Source organism: Oncorhynchus mykiss, chromosome 4, assembly GCF_057628025.1.
Source record: "Oncorhynchus mykiss isolate SJ-2025 chromosome 4, ASM5762802v1, whole genome shotgun sequence".
Classification (NCBI taxonomy): Eukaryota; Metazoa; Chordata; class Actinopteri; order Salmoniformes; family Salmonidae; genus Oncorhynchus; species Oncorhynchus mykiss.
Window position 1 is genome coordinate 71,477,230 of NC_143025.1, and position 20,668 is coordinate 71,497,897.

Genomic DNA, 20,668 nt, shown 5'->3' on the forward strand with positions numbered 1-20,668 from the left:
TGTCGACTATGCCTGGAAATGCCCTTGTCCGGAGCAAATTATTAAAATGTCAAACATTCTAAAAAAAGTGGTTAAAATAAAAATGGCAATAAATGATATTAATTGAAAAATGATCTAATGTAGTTTCTTTCAATAGCCCTCTGTGACTTTAAATAATATTTGTCTGGGATTCCTAAAACTGTGAACTGTGATTCCTAAAATATGTGTACGGAGATGTGGTGTACTCCGTCAGATTTGTCTAAAATCCTAAATGAATCAGGAATGAGCAGGGTCAGCGATACCCTTAAGGACCCCTTATTCATGTCCTCATTACATGTAGTGCAACAGGACCACTCATAGTCTGTAAAGTTCTCTACAAACAATATCGTTAACTCTGTTAAAGTGTTGAAATATCTTATAGAATAGTTGTGTTTTTATTGGGCAATTTTAAATAAATTATTTTACAAATGTTTGTATTGAGCTTTTATATCTAAAGACAAAAATGTGTCTGTTTTGAGTATCTGTTCTCAACTCAGTCAATGCTTTGTCAACTCCGTCATTGATGGAGTCAATATGATTATTTTATCAATATTCTGGAATAATATTTGTATCATTGTTCTGCAACATATGCTTAAACAATTGATGTATCTGCTGTGCTGGACCTAAAGGATAATATTTGCTTTATAAATGTTGTTTTATGTTCTAAATCTAGAAAAACATGCCAAAATGCTAATGAAATTAGCCAAGCATTTAATAGTGCTATAAAACAAAACAATTTGGAGGTTGGTATTACATATTTGAATAATCTAATGTTAGAATTAAACAATCAAGGCTGTTGAACACTAAAAAGATAGGAGGACCAAGGCACTTTTCATATAATTCATTGAAATACCTTTATTTGTACGGCATGTTTAATGGAAACAAAGATTCAAAACTTCAAAGATACGATAATACAATGTCCTCTTTTGAACAGCATTTTCCAATCAACCCTGATTTGTGGAGGGAGTGGTAACACAATTCATTGGACAACACCCAGTAAGCAATCCTATACACATTAAAAAGATCACCTAGTGTACTATAAATTAGATGGCTCATATTCAAGGTTAGAACCACTTTCTTTTCTAGGGGTTCTGATGCTTCTAGCCTTGATTTGCATTTTGATTGGACTTTTTAATGTGTATAGTATTGCTTACTAGTTGTTGTCCAATGAATTGTGTTACCACTCCCTTTTCAAATCAGGGTTGATTGGAAAATGCTGTTCAAAAAAGGACATTGTATTATCGTATCTTTGTACTCGCTGACGAACGGCTATGCAGCCGAAACGCGTCAGAGTTTTTAATCTTTGTTTCCATTGAACATGCCATACAAATGACGGCATTTTAAATAATTATTTGAAGAGTGCCTTGGTCCTCCTTTCTTTTTGATAACCAATTTACCCCTGTCTACAAAATGTACTATTGTGTGTACTATTGTGTACCTTAGCAGCGCTTCCCTTCTTTTTTTCTACAAATTAAAACACTTGTCAGACAATAGTTGTAAAAATGAAATGCCTTTTATGATGTCTGACAGAGTTGACATACACTGATCATACAAAACGTTAAGAACCCCTGCTCTTTCCATGATACAGACTGACTCGTGCATCAATCTAAGTCACATTATCAAAAAATCCCCATCAAAATCTGTCAGTTTAAGATAGAGATATCAGGTTTCCTGCCTGGGCTACGTCTCAATCAACCACATCTGCCCATGTCGGCCTTCCGCACCTGCAACTGAAGGTGGCCGAGGTACAGCCATCTTTATCAGATCATGAAACGTCTTAAAAATCGGTCTTCTCACGAAAACCTCTGTAGCGTCCGAATGGTTACAAACTCTTATGACCAATCTATGGAACGGGGAGACTCTCACGAACACGACAGTGTCTCAGTTTTGCTCTAGGACCATCACTCATCTGACTGTAACCCATACAAATGCATGGAAGTATGAAGGTAGTTTTGTTCCTCAAAAAATAAGGGGTTAAATATGTGAAGAAAATAAAGTATATATATTTCCAGAGCTTTCTTATATCTCCTAGATGTAAGACAGACACTTCAAATCCTTATTATTTGTATTTTTTGTCATTTATAAAGGTGTTATTTAATCTGTTTCAATGGGCTATGGTAGAAAGGGCCAAATTTAACATTTTATCAAATAATATTTTTTATAATGATCCATGGTTTGACCATCTTAAAACAATTCCATATGTTAGATTAGTATCCCCAAAAATAATAATTTGCGGGGGGGGATTGGGGACCCACAAGCTGCAGGTGTGTTTGCTACGCCAGTGTACTAGATAAGGGACATAAGCGTGCCCCAATGAAACTCACAGGTCATTTGGTGGTTGGGTTTAGACTCAAGCCTAAACCCAACTACCAAAGTTCAGCATTCACCAAACAGTTCAGCATTGTTAGTTCAGCATTCATCAAACATTGAACATGTCACGATTCTGGCAACCATTAAGAGGTTTGCTTCAGGTTGAGATTTAGATTATAACATAGTTCTGACAAACCAATGGCAACCCAGTTCCAGTAGAATAAGAGGACCGCACACAACATAGACATACAATCACACCCCACTCTTTACCATGTTCAAATAGGAGAGAATCTGAACAAAAATGTAATTGGCAGCAATAGAACAAAAGTACAAAAATATAAGAAAATAAATAGCTACATTACTAATAGTGTCAAATAATGCCTCATTATAACATCACCCCCAAATGTAAACCAACAGAATCAATAAACATGAATACACAAAACAAAAAGAAAACAAATCATTAGAAAACAAATAAATAGAAAATAAATAATGTACATGTAAAATACATAAATAATATGCTTTCACTGGCTTAAAAGGTAAAACACCAAGGCCTTACAGTAAATCCATAAGGCTGTGTCTCTCACATGGCTCGTATAAGTGAAGGCAAGAAACATGCAGGCAGGGTATAGGGGCACAGACAGTGACAGACTGATGCATCGTCTACACACAAAGGCTTATGTGTCACTGTGACTCTGTTTTGTAGTAAGATGTGGTCAGGAGAGTAAACTTCTTAATAAGGTTTGCAGAGTATCTTCATCGTATCATCATAAACATCACCCTCATAACCATTACAATCATCATCTTTTCCATACTAACGTCTACACCTGCCCTGAAGAGAACCCAATACTTCACTACTCATTCATTACTATTCTCTGCTGCGACCGTTAGAACAGATGAGAGTCCTGTCTCTGTGTGTTCTACTGTGGCCATGTATCTGTATCTGTGTCTGTATCTGTGTCTGTATCTCTATGTATATCTGTGTCTATATGTATCTGTGTCCGTGTCTGTATCCGTGTCTGTATCTCTATGTATATCTGTGTCTATATGTGTCTGTGTCTGTGTCCGTGTCTGTATCCGTGTCTGTATCTCTATGTATATCTGTGTCTATATGTGTCTGTGTCCGTGTCCGCGTCTGTATCCGTGTCTGTATCTCTATGTATATCTGTGTCTATATGTGTCTATATGTGTCTGTATCTGTGTCCGTGTCTCTATGTATATCTGTGTCTATATCTATGTCTGTATGTGTCTGTATCTGTATGTGTCTGTATGTGTATCTGCGTCTGTGTGTCTGTACGTGTCTGCATCTGTGTCGGTATCTGTCTGTATGTATATGTGTCTGTATCTGTATGTATCTGTGTATGTATCTGTGTCTGTATCTGTGTCCGTGTCCGTGTCTGTATCTGTATGTATCTGTGTATGTATATGTGTCTGTATCTGTATGTATCTGTGTCTGTATCTGTGTCCGTGTCCGTGTCTGTATCCGTGTCTGTATCTCTATGTATATCTGTGTCTATATGTGTCTGTATCTGTGTCCGTGTCCGTGTCTCTATGTATATCTGTGTCTATATCTATGTCTGTATGTGTCTGTATCTGTGTCGGTATCTGTATGTGTCTGTATGTGTATCTGCGTCTGTGTGTCTGTACGTGTCTACATCTGTGTCGGTATCTGTCTGTATGTATATGTGTCTGTATCTGTATGTATCTGTGTATGTATCTGTGTCTGTATCTGGCTGTATCTGTGTCTGTATCTGTATCTGGCTGTATCTGTGTCTGTATCTGTATCTGGCTGTATCTGTGTCTGTATCTGTCTGTATCTGTATAGGGTCAGCTGTTAGCACCCAGCATGAATAAATGGTGTACGCCTCAAAATCAACTCACGAGGTACGATGACTCATTGATGCACCATATGGACAGAATTCTACACCCTCTGTTACACGCACACACAGGACCAACAAGCGTCCGCTGAATGACAAACACTTGTAATGTCCACATCTCACCATCATACATCAGCGATGCACTAGAAATAGAAAGATTAGAGTAGACTGTTTCACTATTCCACATACTGTAGCCTACTATTAAATAAGACTGGCAATCAACACTGTGGATTATAGTAGTTGTTTCATGCATAGCATAGAGTGAATTGATGCTATAAGTAACAATGGCCATTCTATTCCTTCTATTTCTAGAATCAATTCATTCTAAAAGGGGAGTAGACACGCCATGGATTTGATGAGAACAGAGAGGCTGGGCAAAGGCCTAATAGTTATTTCAATCTATTGCATCTTTGTGAGCTTTCTCTGGCCTGAGGCACACACACACAGAGACTGCATCACAATAAACATTAAAACAGGGAAGCGTAGAAACGTAGATAACAGATAACCAGCAGGGTAGTGTGATTTTCATTGGCACCTATTAGCCATGCACCTCCAAGTATATCTAGTCTATTTAGTCTATTTCTACATGGTTATTTCATCCGCTCTCAATGGCTGAATGTACATACACACAACTAAAGATCTCAAGTAGCCGCCTCTCCTCCTCTTCTTCATCTGATGTGAAAGAATTGGACAAGTGGAATAAAGTTCCAGTAATCATCTACCATATTGCTTTCACCTATCCAATGTTTTCAGATCTGTGCAGATGAAGGAGAGGAGACGAGGAAAGGAAGACACTTTAGATTATTGAGATGAATCCACTTTAGATTATTGAGATGTCCCCTCAATCCACAGCATCTGAAACTCACCCTCAACATCAATGACCATTCTACAAAGGACTGAGGAAATACTCAATGATGGGTTAAGACCTGACTGCAGATGCAAAGTGTCAGTCATCTGGGTAGAAATAGATGCATTAGAATTCCTAAAACCTAGACCAGCACAAGGGGTTAGTTGAAGGTCACCAGGAAGTTTGGTCATATCAAACAAGCACTGAGAGGTTGTACAGAAGAACCACACAAAGTATTTACATTATAGGACATTGGGATAATATATATAATTTGCAGGCTATCTATACTATTTATACTCATATTGAACTGTACTCATTCACATCTTGCCTGAACAGTTCCCCACATATCATATATAATATCAATATAATGACTCATATTTTGCAAGGATGCAAGTCAGGGGGTCAGTATGTCAAACACACATGGTTGGGGCAATGCAGCTCAATTGGGGAACACAGGTAACACACACACAGTTGCCGTGGTAACTCGACAACAGGAAACTGGGAGACAGGTGTTGACATCACCCAGGTGGAGGAGTTGCTCAGTGATTGCGTCATTAATTCCTGATCTTTCTTTTGCAACTCTTTTCTCCATCCTTCTCTCTTTCCCTTTTATCTCTTCCAGGTTGACATTTTCCTCTCTCTATCCCTCTTGGGCTCTTTCTCTATTGCTATATTACCCTTATTTTCTCTATCTTGTTATTCCTTTATCTCAATATTCAGTCTTTTGTTCCTCTAGCACATTGTGTGTAGAAGCTCTGATACCATCCCTCATTAGCACAGGCAACAACAGCCACTGGCAATAGAAATGCTCCCCAGTAGTTATTCCCTCCTCAACAGGTAGAGGGCACTGTATGGGGGCGGAGTGTGTGTGTCGTGTGTGAGTCATATGGCAGTCAACACTTGAGCTGCTCCATCTCGGAGCACTCCGTGTCCATGTCCGAGTCGTAGAGCGAGTGGCCTGTGCGGTCACTGTCTGGGGAGATTGTGTGTGTGTGTGTGTGTGTGTGAGGAGGACTGGCCTCATCCTGGAAGGTGTCTGTGCGGGAATACAGCCCCAGGTCTTGGAGTTTGGACAGGGAGTCATCGTCCTCTGTGGTGTCATCGTAACAGAAGTCCTCCAGATCAACGAACCACTCGGGCCAGAAGCGCCGGCGGATCCTCTCACAGTACATGGCCAGGTTGATCAGCTCGCCTGGAGGGGACAGGGTGGGTCAAAGGTTAACACAGAGGCAAAGGTCAACAAGATCAGATGAGAATGGGTAAAAACTATTTATTTTAATAATTAAAGATGGAGTCTCTTCTATAGAGTCTGATTTCTCTCAAGGTTTCTTCCTCATCGCTGTAACTAGATAAAAACCAATTTAAAAAACATTTTGCCTGGGATGTTCTTTCTGGGGAGTGATGTTAACCATGACAGGCAATGTGGTTGGTGGTTAGCTCACCTTTGATGAGCTGCTCTGGCCGTGTGCCCGGCAGGGTCCACATAGCAGGGGCTAGATGGCTGAACACAGTGGCATCCACCATGGACAGCTTAGGACCCATCAGGTACTTCTTATCACCTACCCAGAGAAACACATCAAGAATCAGTGAGCGAAAAGAATGCTGTATGGAAACAAGAGCGATGGGGTAAAATGTGTACCAGAAATTAGTCCATATGGTGTAGTATCCATCTTTCACCAGAAGAGGTCAAAGTTGTACAAGGCTGTTCCATCTAGCACTTGAAACTGGCCATAGTACTATATACCCGACAGAGGAGGCTGGTGGGGGGAGCTTTAGTAGGACAGGCTCATTGTAATGGCTGGAATGGAATACATTGAACAGAGTCAAACCTGTGGTTTCCATATGTTTGATACCATTCCATCTTTACAATGAGCCTGTCCTCCTATAGCTCCTCTCACCAGCCTCCTCTGATACCCAAATAATCTATAAAACAACAAATTAATCTACAGCTGGCTTTAGGCCTGGCCTAGATCTGAAATGAAGCGTGCTTCTAAGACTGCAGATTATACCTTGTGAAATGAGACGGGATGATGATCTTTAGGACTAAGTGTGATCGTAATGATTATCTACAGTGTACTCTACATACCGAGCAGGGTGGCCAGCGTCCGCATGTCTTTCTCCATCAGAGTGTAGACCTCCTCCTTGGTGAACCGTCCAATCCCGTGGCCGTACATCTCTCTCTTCACGATGCCGCCGGTCAGGTGACTCAGGATCCACTTGAGTAGGTCACTCAGCGGCCCACTCACCGCCAGCATCTTCTGGGTCTCCTCCAGGTTGTCCACCCACTGACAGTACGCTATGGTCCTGTCATCACATACAGACCAGCAGAGATTTTCATTTGGCCTACCGCAGGGATCATCAACTAGATTCAGCAGCGGAACGATTTTTTCTTGAGCGGATGGCCAAGGGGCCAGAACATAATTACAAATCATTTGTAGACTACAACAAGAACCCCAAACAGATTTAATATTTGAATAAAACATTATCGTTTCAAACCTTGCTTTCATTTGTATACGATCACATACAGTATATCTCTCTATCATGCTTGAGATTTCTGGAACAGATTTCCAAAATTAAAATCACTTGGAGCTGATTTGCTTGTGTTTTTTCAGTCTTTTATGTCCAACAATTATTTTTTATTTTTTTAAACATTGTTTTTTTGGGCTCCGGACTCTTGGAGGGAGGGATAATACAATTGCCAAATTCTCCAGTGGGGGAGCCCTAGACCACAGTATCTCAAATCTATTTGCTGATATAACGTGTGCTCCCGACGGCACAGTTGGTTAGAGCATGCTGCGTGCAACACCAGGGTTTCAGTGTTTCATTCAAGGGACAGATTAGATGTTATGGTTTGTGACACAATCACATTCACCAGTGTATCATATATCCTTTCCCAGTATCTAGTGGATGTCCTTTGGTAGTGTCTGGAAGTGTCTCACCAGTAGAAGTGTTCCTCCACCATCTTCGTGACAGCCCGGGACACAGCCTTCTCCTGGGAACTGAGGTTCTTGTTGAGGCTCACGCCCAGCTTCTCCTCCAGGAAGTCGATGATGAACTCTGTACCAGACACCTGCTCCTGGTTGTACTCTAACCATGGCATCTTCCCCTGGGGAGAAAGCTTCCCATCAAAGTAGTTCTGCAGTAGAGCGAGAGCAAGAGAGAGAGAGAGAAGGAATTTCAATGGTCAATTCCTCTTCAATAGAAAATGACACAACCATTACATCAAAATCACTAATTCAAACACGCACCAACCCAAACATCTCTCTCTCTCTCACACACACACACACACACACCTGGTAGGGCAGGTCTACCATGCGTAGGTAGGTTTCTATCTTGAGGCAGAAGGGGGAGAGGGAAGGGACACCGCTCTTTGGCCTGGAGAACTGGTGGAGGATGATGGCATCTTTAGAGTTCAGCTCCTGTTCTTTCCTATGGACCAGCCAGGACAAGGCAGTGTGAGCTCCACATTCTAATTACTCCTCTTTAGAAATTGTATTCAAAGCAACTTACAGTTAGGGCATAATTATATGCATGAATTGTGTGCGGGAAACAAACCATCAACTCTGATGTAGTATGGCCATCCTCATGTAAGGCAATCCTCATGTATGTCCATCCTTATTTTGGATAAGTGGAAATTAAGTCGCAATTCAATTACACTGTAGACTATTTTACTATCTCTCGATATCTGCATCCCCTGGTAGGCTGTAGTTCACACGCTCATGACACATTCACCTGCAGGCGATTACAGGCTAATGATCAAATTGTAAAAAAAATAATATAGATATATATATATATATATATATATATATATATATGTATATATATATATACACACTCTTAGATCTTATGCATCAATCCCATGTGAAATAGTGTGTCACGTTTTACAGCTATCTAGCACAGAGAGCATTGCACAAGACCCAGGCTGAAGCTCGCTTCGGGCAAGGGCGCCATTGCCAACGGGACACTACAATGTCAAAACAATTAGGACACAACCGGATGAAATATTGCAATACATGGCCACTGTAACAGATAATATTACACGTTTGTACTAACCAACGTGGTCAGAAATTAAGTCGCTATGTAAGGAAGTTGTTAACTTCATAAAGGTGCTTAAACGCGAGGGCAACGTCATTGCTGAAATTCCGAGGAGCTGTCCAGTTAGCTGTGGTGTTGAAATGCCCACATGCTAACAACAAAAAAGCGTTTTGATCACAATATCTATAGTGCAAATTGCTTCGGTATAATGACATACAGGAAGAGTAAATTACAGAGTAACTAATTAGAGATCGATGTAGAATGGATCTTCATGACAGTTTTTTTTAAGTATGAAAGAGCACAGGCTGAACAAAAACAAACGCCACGTCATTGCTAAGTAGGCCTTGGGCTATTGTTGCTGCAGGTAACCCGATATGTTTTGTAAGGACAGCAGCGACCAAAGTCAATACATTATTACAGCAACAATCTAGGGATTCTACGGCGAAGCTGCAGTTCATAACAGATCGCCAATTTCTGTTAGCTCTTGTCTATTTGGGCCTGGCTTCTCTCTTAATAATGATCTCACGTGTGAGGTTAGTAAAGGTCATTTTATCACAACCGCAGTGTTTTTCTACTGCAAGAGACAGACAACGAGGAGACATCTTTGCCTTGGGTAAAGCCAGATAACTAATATCACACATGCACTATCATACTATGCCCTTGAAAAATTGTAAATAACTGGAAGACAACCTTTGCAGCAATAAACATTATCTTCTTCTTATTGTAATTACAATGAACAATCGCTAATAACATGCGTATAATAGGCACATCACTAGAATACGAAGAGCCATAACGCCCGCAAAACGCATTGGTTTATTTTTCCATAACGAGACTGAACATGGAATCTCATTCAAGAGGGCGGTTACATCACATTCACAATCCACCCACTCACGAATCCTTATTATTAACAACCGATTCCGCTCATGCAGCGCTCAACTCGCCCAGATTAAGTAATATCATATATTGAAAATACAACAGTAATATAGACATGCGATGTTCCTAAATAATGCCCAGGCACTACGGCAACCATTCATATTGATATCAATGCCACGAGTAATTGACTGTAGACAAGCGTGTTCTGCATCTACAGTGTTATTGACATGGCTCTGTTTTTTGGTAGGCCTACCTGATGGCGAGCAGCTCGTGCAATAGATAGGCAGCGGTGGCGAGCAGAGCGCCCCCGGCAAGATAAAGCGTTTTCCGCCACCACGAGTCCGACCCAAGGGCCGACATGATCCCGCCGTAGTCCTGCAGAGGGTAGGCGATGATGTACCCATAAAACGAGAGCTGCTCATCGGAGCCGCCCAGGCCGAAGGAGAAGCTCTGGTTCCGGCCAAGATCAACCACACACGAGCGCGTCCAGGCGAACCCGACGCGCCAGTACATTCTCTCGCTCAGTGGCCTCTTTCCGCCTTGCTTTGGCCGGTTTTGGCTTCATCAACGGGGGCTTCATGGGTGCCGAGGGGTCGTCGCGGTGCGGGATGTGACGAGGAAGAAAGTAACGGCCATCTCGCCTGGCGGTTATCCCCGCAGCGGGGTAGGCATCCTCCGCAGCGGATCGCCGCCGCTCTCTCTCTCTGCCGCGGATGAGGAGTGACGTCACGAAGGCTGTACCTTTGTGTACCAGCTCCTAGAGGCGGAGGGCAAAAACATCAATACATACACCATGTTGCTCTAACAACAATGACTGTTTTTGCAATAAGTTGGACAATACTACATTTCCTACCAATGTCAATGCAGTTGTCGAGACTACATTTATTGTTTTTCAGTAGTCCCAGTATAATGGACAGGTCTGCTTTGCAAGCATTTATATGTAACTAATCTGCATTACCTCTGCTTACCACTAGATGTCGCACTACAGCCACATACCTATTTCCTCAGAATGGTGGCGTAGCCTGTGACTTTGGCAGACACATATTTTTATGCAAGCTGTTCAGTGCAGTGTGATAGAAACTTCCAGACCATTAAACATTTCAAACAAATCCAAACTAAACTCTCAATCATCTCAAAACTTTCTTCCTCTAATTATTTTCCTCTCCATCTGTAATGATTTGTAAACAGCCAGTAGGTGAAAGTAATATGGAGGATGACTAAGTCTGACTTCATCTTGACTTTCTTTTCACATCGGGGTATATGAAGCAAAATATAGGAATTTACTATTGGAATGCCCCCAAAGAGAGGGGACTAATTAGAATGAACACCCCCCCCCCCCAAAAAAAAAACATGACACTTCCATGCAATAGGACACAGTTGTGCTCTGAAGTCCCTTGACAAGCAGCTTTATTTTGTAAGGCATTCAAGCACCTGGTTCTGGACACAGACATAACACAAGAGAAACTCAACCCCAAACACTAATCACTCACTGTATTATTTACGGCACAGACAATATATCAATATCCACAAGTAAATATGCACAAAGGTATTGTGACACTTCAATTTGATGTAATAGACAGCAGGTGCAGACAATAAGTAACACTGGACCTGGCAAATGTAGGACGGATTCAATATGCAATAAAAAACAAGGCTAAAATACGACCTTCCCTCCCCACCAAAAACAAATAAATGTGGTCCTTAGACAATGTTTTTTTTGTGTTTTTTTTTTAATCATGATAGTAAACACATTTGAGCACTTTTACTTGAAGCAGACTTAGCTAATACAGTTCATGATTTCTACCCATGCAAATTTGCTCATCAAGCGAAACACAAAAGATAAAAATAAAAGGAATAAAGATATGCGTAAGGCTATTTGCAAAGGCTGGAGATGGGCTGGACAGGAGATATAACAGTAAATGAAGACATCTGAATCTAGTGTGCACCCCTGGAATTTACATTCTCGCCCGTGACTTCACCTGCTAAACTCTGCAACCAATCAATGTAGACCTCAGATAGCAGGACATCCAATCGGGTAACAATCAAACAGCCTTACATCCTATCAGATCGCATCTAAAACAGTACAGGGTACAATCATCTTACAGATACCAGTATAAAGGACTACTATTATCCCTGAGGAATGAAGCAACTATCAAAATGGGCCACTCAATCACGCACGCGCACACACTCACTAATGGTCAAGTTCTCTGGTCCCACGGAGCTCCATATTACATGACTGATCCCTGAGAGAGTTCAAGGATGTCAGGATAATCACAACTCAAAGCCCCCCCCCCTCCCTGCCTACATCCTCCTGTTTCTTGCAGTTTGGTTTAGGTCCATAAAGTTAACTGTTGAGAGATGGAGTAACGTGGCAACACATGACTGCTGGCACCGATTGACTGATGCCAGCATTCCTGTGGCCATCTCTCTGATGAGTTATCGTATGAGCAAAGGCGGACTGAGCGTGTGCAGACTTGGTCTTCTGGTTGGGATAACCATATCAGAAAAGAGGGTTTGGGCTTTTTTGGTACCCTGTTTTTTCTGCTATTCTATCAGTTGAAATACATATGATTTGTCTCTGATGTCACACCACGGTATTGTGCGACATAAGTTTCCCCCTGCACCCTGTCCATGGATACCATCTCGTTGCCTATGACTGGCTGTAGGAGTTGTTCTGGTTCCCATTAGAGCTCTGGTCATTCTCACTGGTACACAAACAAACAGGAAACCGTTAGTTTAGGCAGGAAGTGGATGTGTCATGTAAACAGCCAATAACTAGGACATTGAGGTGAGGTTAGGAAAGATCTCAGTACCTGTTGGGAGGAGGCTTGGGTTTAGGCATCTTGTGGATCACAACAGCCATCTCCTTCCTTTCGTCAAAGTTCTTCCACTGGTCATAAAGCTTTAGGATGACTCGGATGATCTCCAGAATCTGAGCAGGGAATAAGTCACCGCACAGTACTCTATTATCCCTAAGGCAACTGGATCTATATACATACAATCAGCTTTCCCCTCTGAAATAAGCCATTTGTATGGTGTTGCCTTACCTTCTCCATGTCTACAGAGAGCTCAGCGAACCATTGCCTGGCATCCTTTTGCTGCACCACACAGGCAACATGCAGACAGGCTGTGGATGCAGGAGGAAGACATTTAGTGTAACACCTCAACTATATTTTATTGAGCTGAATATCTAGCAGTAGTAAAGGTGAGTGGTCTGATAGGGAGTCTTACCTAGAGCGATCATGAAGGGAGGGTAGAGTAGACAGAGGTCTGTCCTATACGTGTCATTCACTATTCTCCTTTAGAACGAAGAAAGGGGAAACCATGAGTGTTCCAACAGTTCATATCAAATCAACACATGCTCCCACAAAGAATAACTCATACCAGGCCAACGGCAGTAGCATGTCCTCCTGCCCCATGTCCTGCACATACTGCAGCAAGGGTCTGTAGGGGTGGTACACTATCAAACAGCAGTCCTGGAACACACAAGATCAGTTAATCCATCCATACAACAAATGGATGATATGATCAGCATGGAGTGTATTGTGAGAGACGAAGCATTCTATACTCACCATGAGCTCCAGTAGGTAGAACTCACATTCTAATATCTGTCATGAGGAAAGCAGATGAAGTTTAGTAAATATATCAGTTTCATAGTCACAATTAAGAACCCTCCTTCTCTCTATTGGCCTTTATAGTTTTGAGAAATAGCATCTGGTACTAGCAGCATCCTGCTAACTGAATCTCTAGTGTGAATCACCATCATCTCCTCGCTCGCTCCACACCAAATCAATAATAGTCTACACAGCTTTTGGACAGGCAAGGTGTTAAGACAGCTCCAACGGGGTCCTGGTAACTCCGAAGACCGTAGATAAATAACTGGCGCTGCCAACGGTGTTGCCTTACCTTCTCCACTTAACACCGCAGGGAGAAATGCACCCCGGCGAGGACACGCCACCAACCAGTCAAAATCACCTCCCATGGCGATGGGAGTTTCACCATAGGCATGTGATTGCTAGTGGAATGTGGCATCAACATACTGATACCTAACTACACCATAATGGACTCATAGTGGTGGATAAATATTCCACAATATAGTGAGTGTATGTTGCGTAAGAGATTGGTCCCACCACCATGCAACATGATCGTAACATCTAGCTCCAACAATGAACGATATCCTATCTAATAACTGTATAATAAATACTACATTATTACACCTAAGAACTGTTTATATAGCACATCCTAAGTGAATAGTAAGGTTAGGTAAGACTTACATGGTTCATTCTATAAGGGAACTCCTTTGGGAAGGCATAGGAAAATCTGGTTTTTACTGCACAAAACAAAAAACACTTGTTAGATTTGGAATCACATGAACACAACCCATCAGAATGAATGTAGCCTTTCTACCACAGCACTAGTGTATTTGTCATTTTCAAAATAAGCTAATATCTAAATGGAAACACTTGAGCGTGTCTCCTGACTTACACACGGACGTAGCTGCAGAGATCAGACGAGTGTTTGAAACAACACCAAATTCCTGGAAGAGACAGAGGCTTTGATGATGCTGTCATAGAGCAGGTAATCCCATCCTATTTAACTGCTCTGTAACATAATCTGTGTGGGAGTAGGGATGGGGTTATGTTACAGAGCAGTTAATCTGTGTGGGAGTAGGGTTGGGGTTATGTTATAGAGCAGTTAATCTGTGTGGGAGTAGGGTTGGGGCTATGTAACAGAACAGTTAACCCTACTCCCACACAGATTATGTTACACAGCAGTTAACCCCATCCCTACTCCCACAGACTATGAAATGTGGAACGGAAAGAACGGGAAATCAGGCCATATACCTCCACTTTAGAAGCCAGGAACACGCATGTAGGAGCCATGAGCACCGGGTCTATACTCTTCAGGGAGTACCTGCAAACAGAGAGAGAGGAGATATTAGGAAGAGGCCATTAGCTATTATAAAACAGTTAGATTTTTTTATTTAACTAGGCAGGTCAGTTAAGATCAAATTCTTATTTACAATGAAGGCCTACACCGGCCCAACCCGGACGATGCTGGGCCAATTGTGCACCACCCTATGGGACTCTCAATCACGGCCGGTTGTGATACAGCCTGGATTCGAACCAGGGTGTCTGTAGTGACGCCTCTAGCCCTGAGATGCAGTATGTTAGACCGCTGCGCCACTCTGGAGCCTGATTTTTTATTTTTTTCTCAGGAGCCCGATGCTCCCCTAATGACATTTAGAATTCCATAATGAATAGAACATAGTGTTCTTGCCACGAAAACGGCATAAGCACCTGGCATAGAAACGTTTGAAGTAGACGATTGCTGTAGCGATGACCTGCTGACGGAGCTTCAGGTGTTCACCCAGGGCCTGGATGACTAGAACAGAATAAGTCAAGCATATCAAAAAGCAACCATAAAAGACAATAGATCATTTAGAATATAAAATAAGATATGTAAACAAGATCATTGCTGGTTATTGAACAGTGCTACGAGACCAGACCTCAGGCTAATTCTCACATCACAAAAAACTGTTCCCACCACACTGATGTATCATAATACGTGGAAGCAAAAGAAATACAGTTAAAGATAGCCTTCTTTAGATACCATTGGCAAAGAAGATCTGCAGTTTCCAGTACTCCTCCTCATTCATAAACTTCATATCCTTCTGACGCTCCTTCATCAGGTCCTGTTTGTCCAGGACCCACTGCAAACTAATGACAGAAAGGAGACAATGAATTACACAACGAGCATTCACATACACACAGTATCATAACAAAACGCTGCAGATTGGAAATCTGATAGCGGTGCGTCAGAAAGAATCAACACAAAATGCCTTGACGACCAGTGGCTAGGCTGTCACAGAGGCACAATAATTAGCTGGCTCTATAAAGAAATCTTAGCATTCATAACTAGCTTATTACCCCTTGCATTGCATTGATAGCTATTGAAAATGTTTATCCGCTACGCTAATATTGACCTAACATGAGAGTGGGCGAACACAACGTTAGCTAGCTGTTAGCTAGCTAACGTTAGCTAGCTACTGTGAAGCGGGCAAAGCTAGCAAGCTTGCTAACTACTTAGTCCTCAAAACAAAGGAGTTTATTTGTCATGCACAGTCCTTATACATCACGTTTGGCCAGAACACTTACTAATGCGAGCTCTGCCAGAAGTTCCCCGCCATGGCTTAATAGTTGAGGTAGAAAACGCAACTTTAAAATGTGTTCATTTGTCTTGAAAAATTTGTCAAACGAAGACCAAATGGGGGGTGTCACTAGGTACCACACCCACAAAGTCAGAAGGCCCGCCTACTCTACCAATCAGATGACTGAGTGTGATGACGCGTAATACCGGTTTATGGTTCATGGGAAATGACCAATCAGACGAGGGAGTGTGATGACGCGGGTGCGAACCGGCTTGCAGGAGAAAACGAGAGATGCATTTCTTTTATCTAGTGATCCATCAATGATTTGGCTATGTATTACTCTAAAACCAACCGTTCTAAATGCAAGTGGTAATCAGCTGTCTTCATCAAACTCAGCTTGCAAGCGTATCATGTTTGCCCTTACTCATAGTTACTTGTCAAAATCAAATCAAATTGTATTTGTCACATACACATGGTTAGCAGATGTTAATGCGAGTGTAGCGAAATGCTTGTGCGTCTAGTTCCGAGCATGCAGTAATATATAACAAGTAAACTAACAATTTCACAACATCTACCTTATACACACAAGTGTAAAGGAATGAATAAGAATGCGTACATACAAATATATATGGATGAGCGATGGCCGAACGGCATAGGCAAGATGCAGTAGATGGTATTGAGTACAGTATATACATATGAGATGAGTAGTGTATGTAAACATTATATAAAGTGGCATTGTTTAAAGTGACTAGTGATACATTTATTACATCCAATAGGTTTACTTCAATATCTGCATTGTTTTTAAAATGGCATCGAAACAAACACATTTAGCATTCCACATTGTGACAAAACAAAGAAATTAAAGGAAAAGGGAATGGGAAAAATGTAATTGCACCACCAACTAACCCTGCACCTATACACCCCACTACTTCGGCCCTAAACGAGCCAACAACACGTTGTAGGCCTGGGAGGATGGAACCCCTTCTCTCAAAACTTCCTGTAGATTTTCTGCACTAAAATCTCTCACACCCAAATATTTATCTGCTGCTGCAACTACCACATATATCTTCTGTGATTTTTGCCCCATCAGTGCAATGCAGTTGATCACCATGGCTATAAATGCAAGAAATCTAACCTTATTGGCTCTCTCTTCAGGCCTACTCACTGGGTGGCTCCCAGTCGACTTACTCTATACACAACTCTCTTCACTGCATCAGCATAGGACACTTTCTGCCCCATTTGAACTCTGGCAATCTCAGCCAGTCTCGCTCTCTCCCAGTGCACTTCAGATCCCCAGTTGCATGGGCACCCCCACAGTTGACACACAGTGCTTTCTCTATCCAAACTGTACACTCCCTCGGACTATGCCTTGCAGGAGCACATTTCTCACTTCGTGGGATCTCCCTTCTACTCTGCTGCAACATGTCCAAATCCTCGGGACCTAAAGCACCAAAGCGGGTTCAGAGCATAGGCCCTCACAGAATAGTAAATTGAACCTTATCAGGAATCAACTGTGTGTCAAAGCTCAATTGCCATTGCCACCGGGTCCACGTCTCACCAAACGGTGGGCGTCAGAAACACTAGAAATATTGCTAGTGTTTCTGATCACCACTCTTAACGGCACCCTGCAAAGCACACCACAGGTTGAGCCCCGAGCCGCGTAATGAAGCACCCGCAAAATCTATAAACAAATTACCCAGCCCGACGCAATGTATGGGTAGGCCAAAAAGCAGGAATCCACCCCGCAGGTAGGCCCCACTTCATCCTGGACTGGCTCAAACCCAGAGCACTCACCACTGCAGTCTGACTCCATTTCAAGATCATCAAGGTTCTCAACATAGAATTAAGACCTGTAAATAATATTACTTGGTTTGTAATGAGAAGACGTAGGCATGTACACATAATTGCCCAAAAATGTTTATACCATGTTTTGTGCTGCTACTATGTTGTCATGTTGTGTTGCCGCCAATGCTATGTTGTTGTCTCTTGTCGTGATGTGTGTTTTGTCCTATTTAAAATAAAAAAAATCCCAGCCCCGTTCCCGCAGGAGGCCTTTTGGTAGGCCGTCATTGTAAATAAGAATTTGTTCTCAACTGACTTGTCTAGCTAAATAAAACATTTACATCTCAACGAAGGTGTATACTCAGGACACTAATCTCTGATTTTAACAGCGCCATTCTTACGCTTCTTCGTCATTGCATCTCCTCCGTCGATCTCTCTATTTGGTCCTCAAATTTAAACTCAAGACATGCCATTTCGAAAATGAGTATTTTCCCGCAAACCGGAATACGGGTCTTCACACTTCCTCATTTGATTGGTCGGATAGGTGGGCCTTCTGAGCTAGCATACGTGTCATCACACTCCATAATCTGATTGGTCGAATAGGCGGGCCTTTTGACTTTGTGGCTGTGATAACTAGTGACGACCAATAGAAAATTGTCAGCTTGTCAATTTGCAGTGGCATCACTCAATGCTGTTCTGACGGTGACTGGGCGTGCTATGCCTGTGTTCCGCGAAGAGGTTCCGGGGTAGTAAATGGTGGGGAAAGGCATATCTCATGTCGTCAATGAAATTAACTAGTAAAGATAATATTGCTACTGTACCGAAGTATCCTAACAATGGAAATATATAATATTTCTAACACAGAGATAGTTAGAGGACGCAACATTGTGTCTGTCAAATTATGGAAAACAACTTTCACAGCAGTGCACTTAGCATCTCAGAACCCGTATGACCTTAGAAGTGACGTCAAAAATGTTTTCCCATTAGCGAAGAAGGTGAAGAGGGGGGTGAAAGTGAGGCGGGCTAATTTTGCAGTTCATTCACCCCATCCACTAATGGTCCACTAATTTAGGAGAGTAAATTAGTCTAGATTATTATTATCTGTAAACATTCTTTAAACCCAGTGTAATAAAATACATTGTATAAATAATGTATACTCATTCAACCCTTTATTTTGATCTACTAACGAAGTCTGTGATTAGTTTCCAGTGGTGAGTTAAGGTGAAGACACTTAAAGGCAATCATCATGAATCGCAGCCCTGAAAGGATGTCTTCTTTCTGCCGCCACTTCGAGGGCCCCCTTGCCGCCTCCTCTTCCTACCAGGTGCGGATCTCAAGCCCCTCGCCAACTTGTGATGCTGTGGGGAGACGCATGGAAGAAGAGACACATCTGGTGAGTAGTGCAACTCCCACAACACATCTTTACTGTAGAAAGAAGCACGGCAGGTCAGGGCTCTTTTAAAAGTGGGCAACAAGTGAGGGAGTACCAGGAGCTGCTCAACATCAAGATGGCCCTGGAGAATGAGATCACCACCTACAGGTGACATCACACCTTCCCCAATAGTCTAAACAGGCTTCTGCTCTTCTCGCGTCTTATCTCCTTCTTGAATAGACAGAAGTGGACAGGTGAAAGCAAATTCACAGTAGAAATCATCCATATTGCTTTCACCTATCCTGGGTTTGTCAGATCTGTGGAGGAGATTAAAAAGAGAAGACAAGGAAAGGCAGCAATGCATGTCTTTTGATATGGTTGTTCTTTTGATATGTTAGTAAGTGTACATGTGTTTTGTCATTGCTTCTCTGTGGTTGTGTATTTGTCAGGGCGCTGATCGAGGGCAGGACACCAGTCTCAATACCATGGCACAGAGCATGTCTCTGGGTGGAGGAAGAGGGGGCATGGCCATCAGTGCTAGCATGAGTGCTTGCTCCGCCTCTGCCTCCGTTAGTGCCTCTGGGAACGGGTATGGTGCTGGGCAGAGTCCCCAGTAATGGACATAACGGAAACACCAAAGAGGTCCCTGTCGGGGCAGTGGAGGTGAAATCAACAGAGAGCTATGAGGAACAGTCAGTGGAGATGACTGAGCGGAAGACTCTTCTCATCAGGTAGAGCAAGCCTGGGTCATAACCTATGATCTATCGATAAAATATGAAATACCGGTCATCTTTTTTGTCATCTGAAAATATGCTAATTGTGTACATTTTTGTATACATTTGTATATTTGTGTCACCCAGTATCATTTTCAAAACACTTTTGTCCTGGCCTTTTATCTCAGAACAGTTAAGACAGAAGACATGTGTGAGAGTGACAAACAGGAATGCACCATCTCCATCTCCGGAGCTGCTGACGACACAGACGAGGATTAGAATGTTAGACCAATAAATACCCTTTAGACCTAAGCCCTAGCTCTTCCACCCACAAATGTATTCTACACCAACCCCCTTGGATAATGGTCTTCAGGATCAGGACGCCTATTTGTCCTCTTCTGTGTGTCTCTGGCTGCACTAAACTCTCTGAGCCTCACACTGCCTTTCTGTTAGCCTTTAACTTCCCTGTGTCTTAGAACCATCTCTCTATATAAGCAACAAAAAACACAAACAAAAAAAAGCAATTACCATATTTTCTCCTGATGTGGTCATTTCAGAGAGTATACCTGTATTTGGGTTATTCTGTTAAGTAATAAGGCAATTAAGTCTATGTACTAATGCATGCCATTTATTCCATGTAACTGGAGGGTTTTTGAGAGGATACGAACTAAAAAAAAATGTGCAGAACAAGTTTGA

General features: G+C 42.1%; 4 protein-coding genes across 6 annotated transcripts in view; 2 read left to right on the forward strand and 2 right to left on the reverse strand.

Moving 5' to 3' along the window:
- LOC110522328 (very long chain fatty acid elongase 4) overlaps window positions 1-20,668 on the forward strand; it is a 466,463-nt gene that overhangs the window by 219,439 nt on the left and 226,356 nt on the right. The gene's annotated exons all lie outside the window — the stretch shown is intronic.
- On the reverse strand, window positions 1,513-11,060 carry faxca (failed axon connections homolog, metaxin like GST domain containing a). The gene is made up of 6 exons (XM_021600629.3): window positions 10,211-11,060; window positions 8,343-8,478; window positions 7,989-8,185; window positions 7,136-7,353; window positions 6,492-6,608; window positions 1,513-6,241 (listed from the first exon to the last, which is right to left on the reverse strand). Exons 1-6 carry the CDS (start codon window positions 10,468-10,470, stop codon window positions 5,943-5,945), a joined length of 1,227 nt encoding a protein of 408 aa, XP_021456304.1. The 5' UTR covers window positions 10,471-11,060; the 3' UTR covers window positions 1,513-5,942.
- ccnc (cyclin C) lies at window positions 11,320-18,425 on the reverse strand. 3 transcript variants are annotated; one of them, XM_021600644.3, is made up of 12 exons: window positions 18,030-18,425; window positions 15,568-15,674; window positions 15,255-15,339; window positions 14,799-14,868; window positions 14,440-14,491; window positions 14,229-14,284; window positions 13,527-13,562; window positions 13,339-13,430; window positions 13,186-13,253; window positions 13,002-13,081; window positions 12,768-12,886; window positions 11,320-12,659 (listed from the first exon to the last, which is right to left on the reverse strand). In XM_021600644.3, exons 2-12 carry the CDS (start codon window positions 15,641-15,643, stop codon window positions 12,605-12,607), a joined length of 789 nt encoding a protein of 262 aa, XP_021456319.1. In that variant the 5' UTR covers window positions 15,644-15,674; window positions 18,030-18,425; the 3' UTR covers window positions 11,320-12,604. The 3 variants fall into 3 exon arrangements, with proteins under 3 accessions (XP_021456319.1, XP_021456320.1, XP_021456318.1); XM_021600645.3 differs by having other exon boundaries at window positions 18,289-18,413; XM_021600643.3 differs by lacking the exon at window positions 18,030-18,425 and adding an exon at window positions 16,113-16,290.
- LOC149984129 (uncharacterized) lies at window positions 18,568-20,662 on the forward strand. Its single transcript, XM_090232949.1, has 3 exons — window positions 18,568-18,643; window positions 19,090-19,280; window positions 19,709-20,662. The coding sequence occupies exons 2-3, from the start codon at window positions 19,134-19,136 to the stop codon at window positions 19,874-19,876; spliced, it is 315 nt and encodes a 104-aa protein (XP_090089075.1). The 5' UTR covers window positions 18,568-18,643; window positions 19,090-19,133; the 3' UTR covers window positions 19,877-20,662.

What these genes read in the sequence shown, in the direction of transcription:
- faxca (XM_021600629.3), bottom strand. Translation starts at nt 10,470, where the DNA reads ATGTACTGGCGCGTCGGGTTCGCCTGGACGCGCTCGTGTGTGGTTGAT. An exon ending in GTGGAGGAACACTTCTACTG is followed by an intron (nt 7,354 to 7,988) that starts GTGAGACACTTC and finishes ATGTGATGACAG; the next exon opens with GACCATAGCGTACTGTCAGT. An exon ending in GCCAGAGCAGCTCATCAAAG is followed by an intron (nt 6,242 to 6,491) that starts GTGAGCTAACCA and finishes TGTCCCCTCCAG; the next exon opens with GCGAGCTGATCAACCTGGCC.
- ccnc (XM_021600643.3), bottom strand. Translation starts at nt 16,144, where the DNA reads ATGGCGGGGAACTTCTGGCAGAGCTCGCATTA. An exon ending in TCTACCTACTGGAGCTCATG is followed by an intron (nt 13,431 to 13,526) that starts GTGAGTATAGAA and finishes TGTGTGTTCCAG; the next exon opens with GACTGCTGTTTGATAGTGTA. An exon ending in CCCAAGCCTCCTCCCAACAG is followed by an intron (nt 12,660 to 12,767) that starts GTACTGAGATCT and finishes TTTGTGTACCAG; the next exon opens with TGAGAATGACCAGAGCTCTA.
- LOC149984129 (XM_090232949.1), top strand. Translation starts at nt 19,134, where the DNA reads ATGAATCGCAGCCCTGAAAGGATGTCTTCTTTCTGCCGCCACTTCGAG. An exon ending in TGGAAGAAGAGACACATCTG is followed by an intron (nt 19,281 to 19,708) that starts GTGAGTAGTGCA and finishes TGTATTTGTCAG; the next exon opens with GGCGCTGATCGAGGGCAGGA.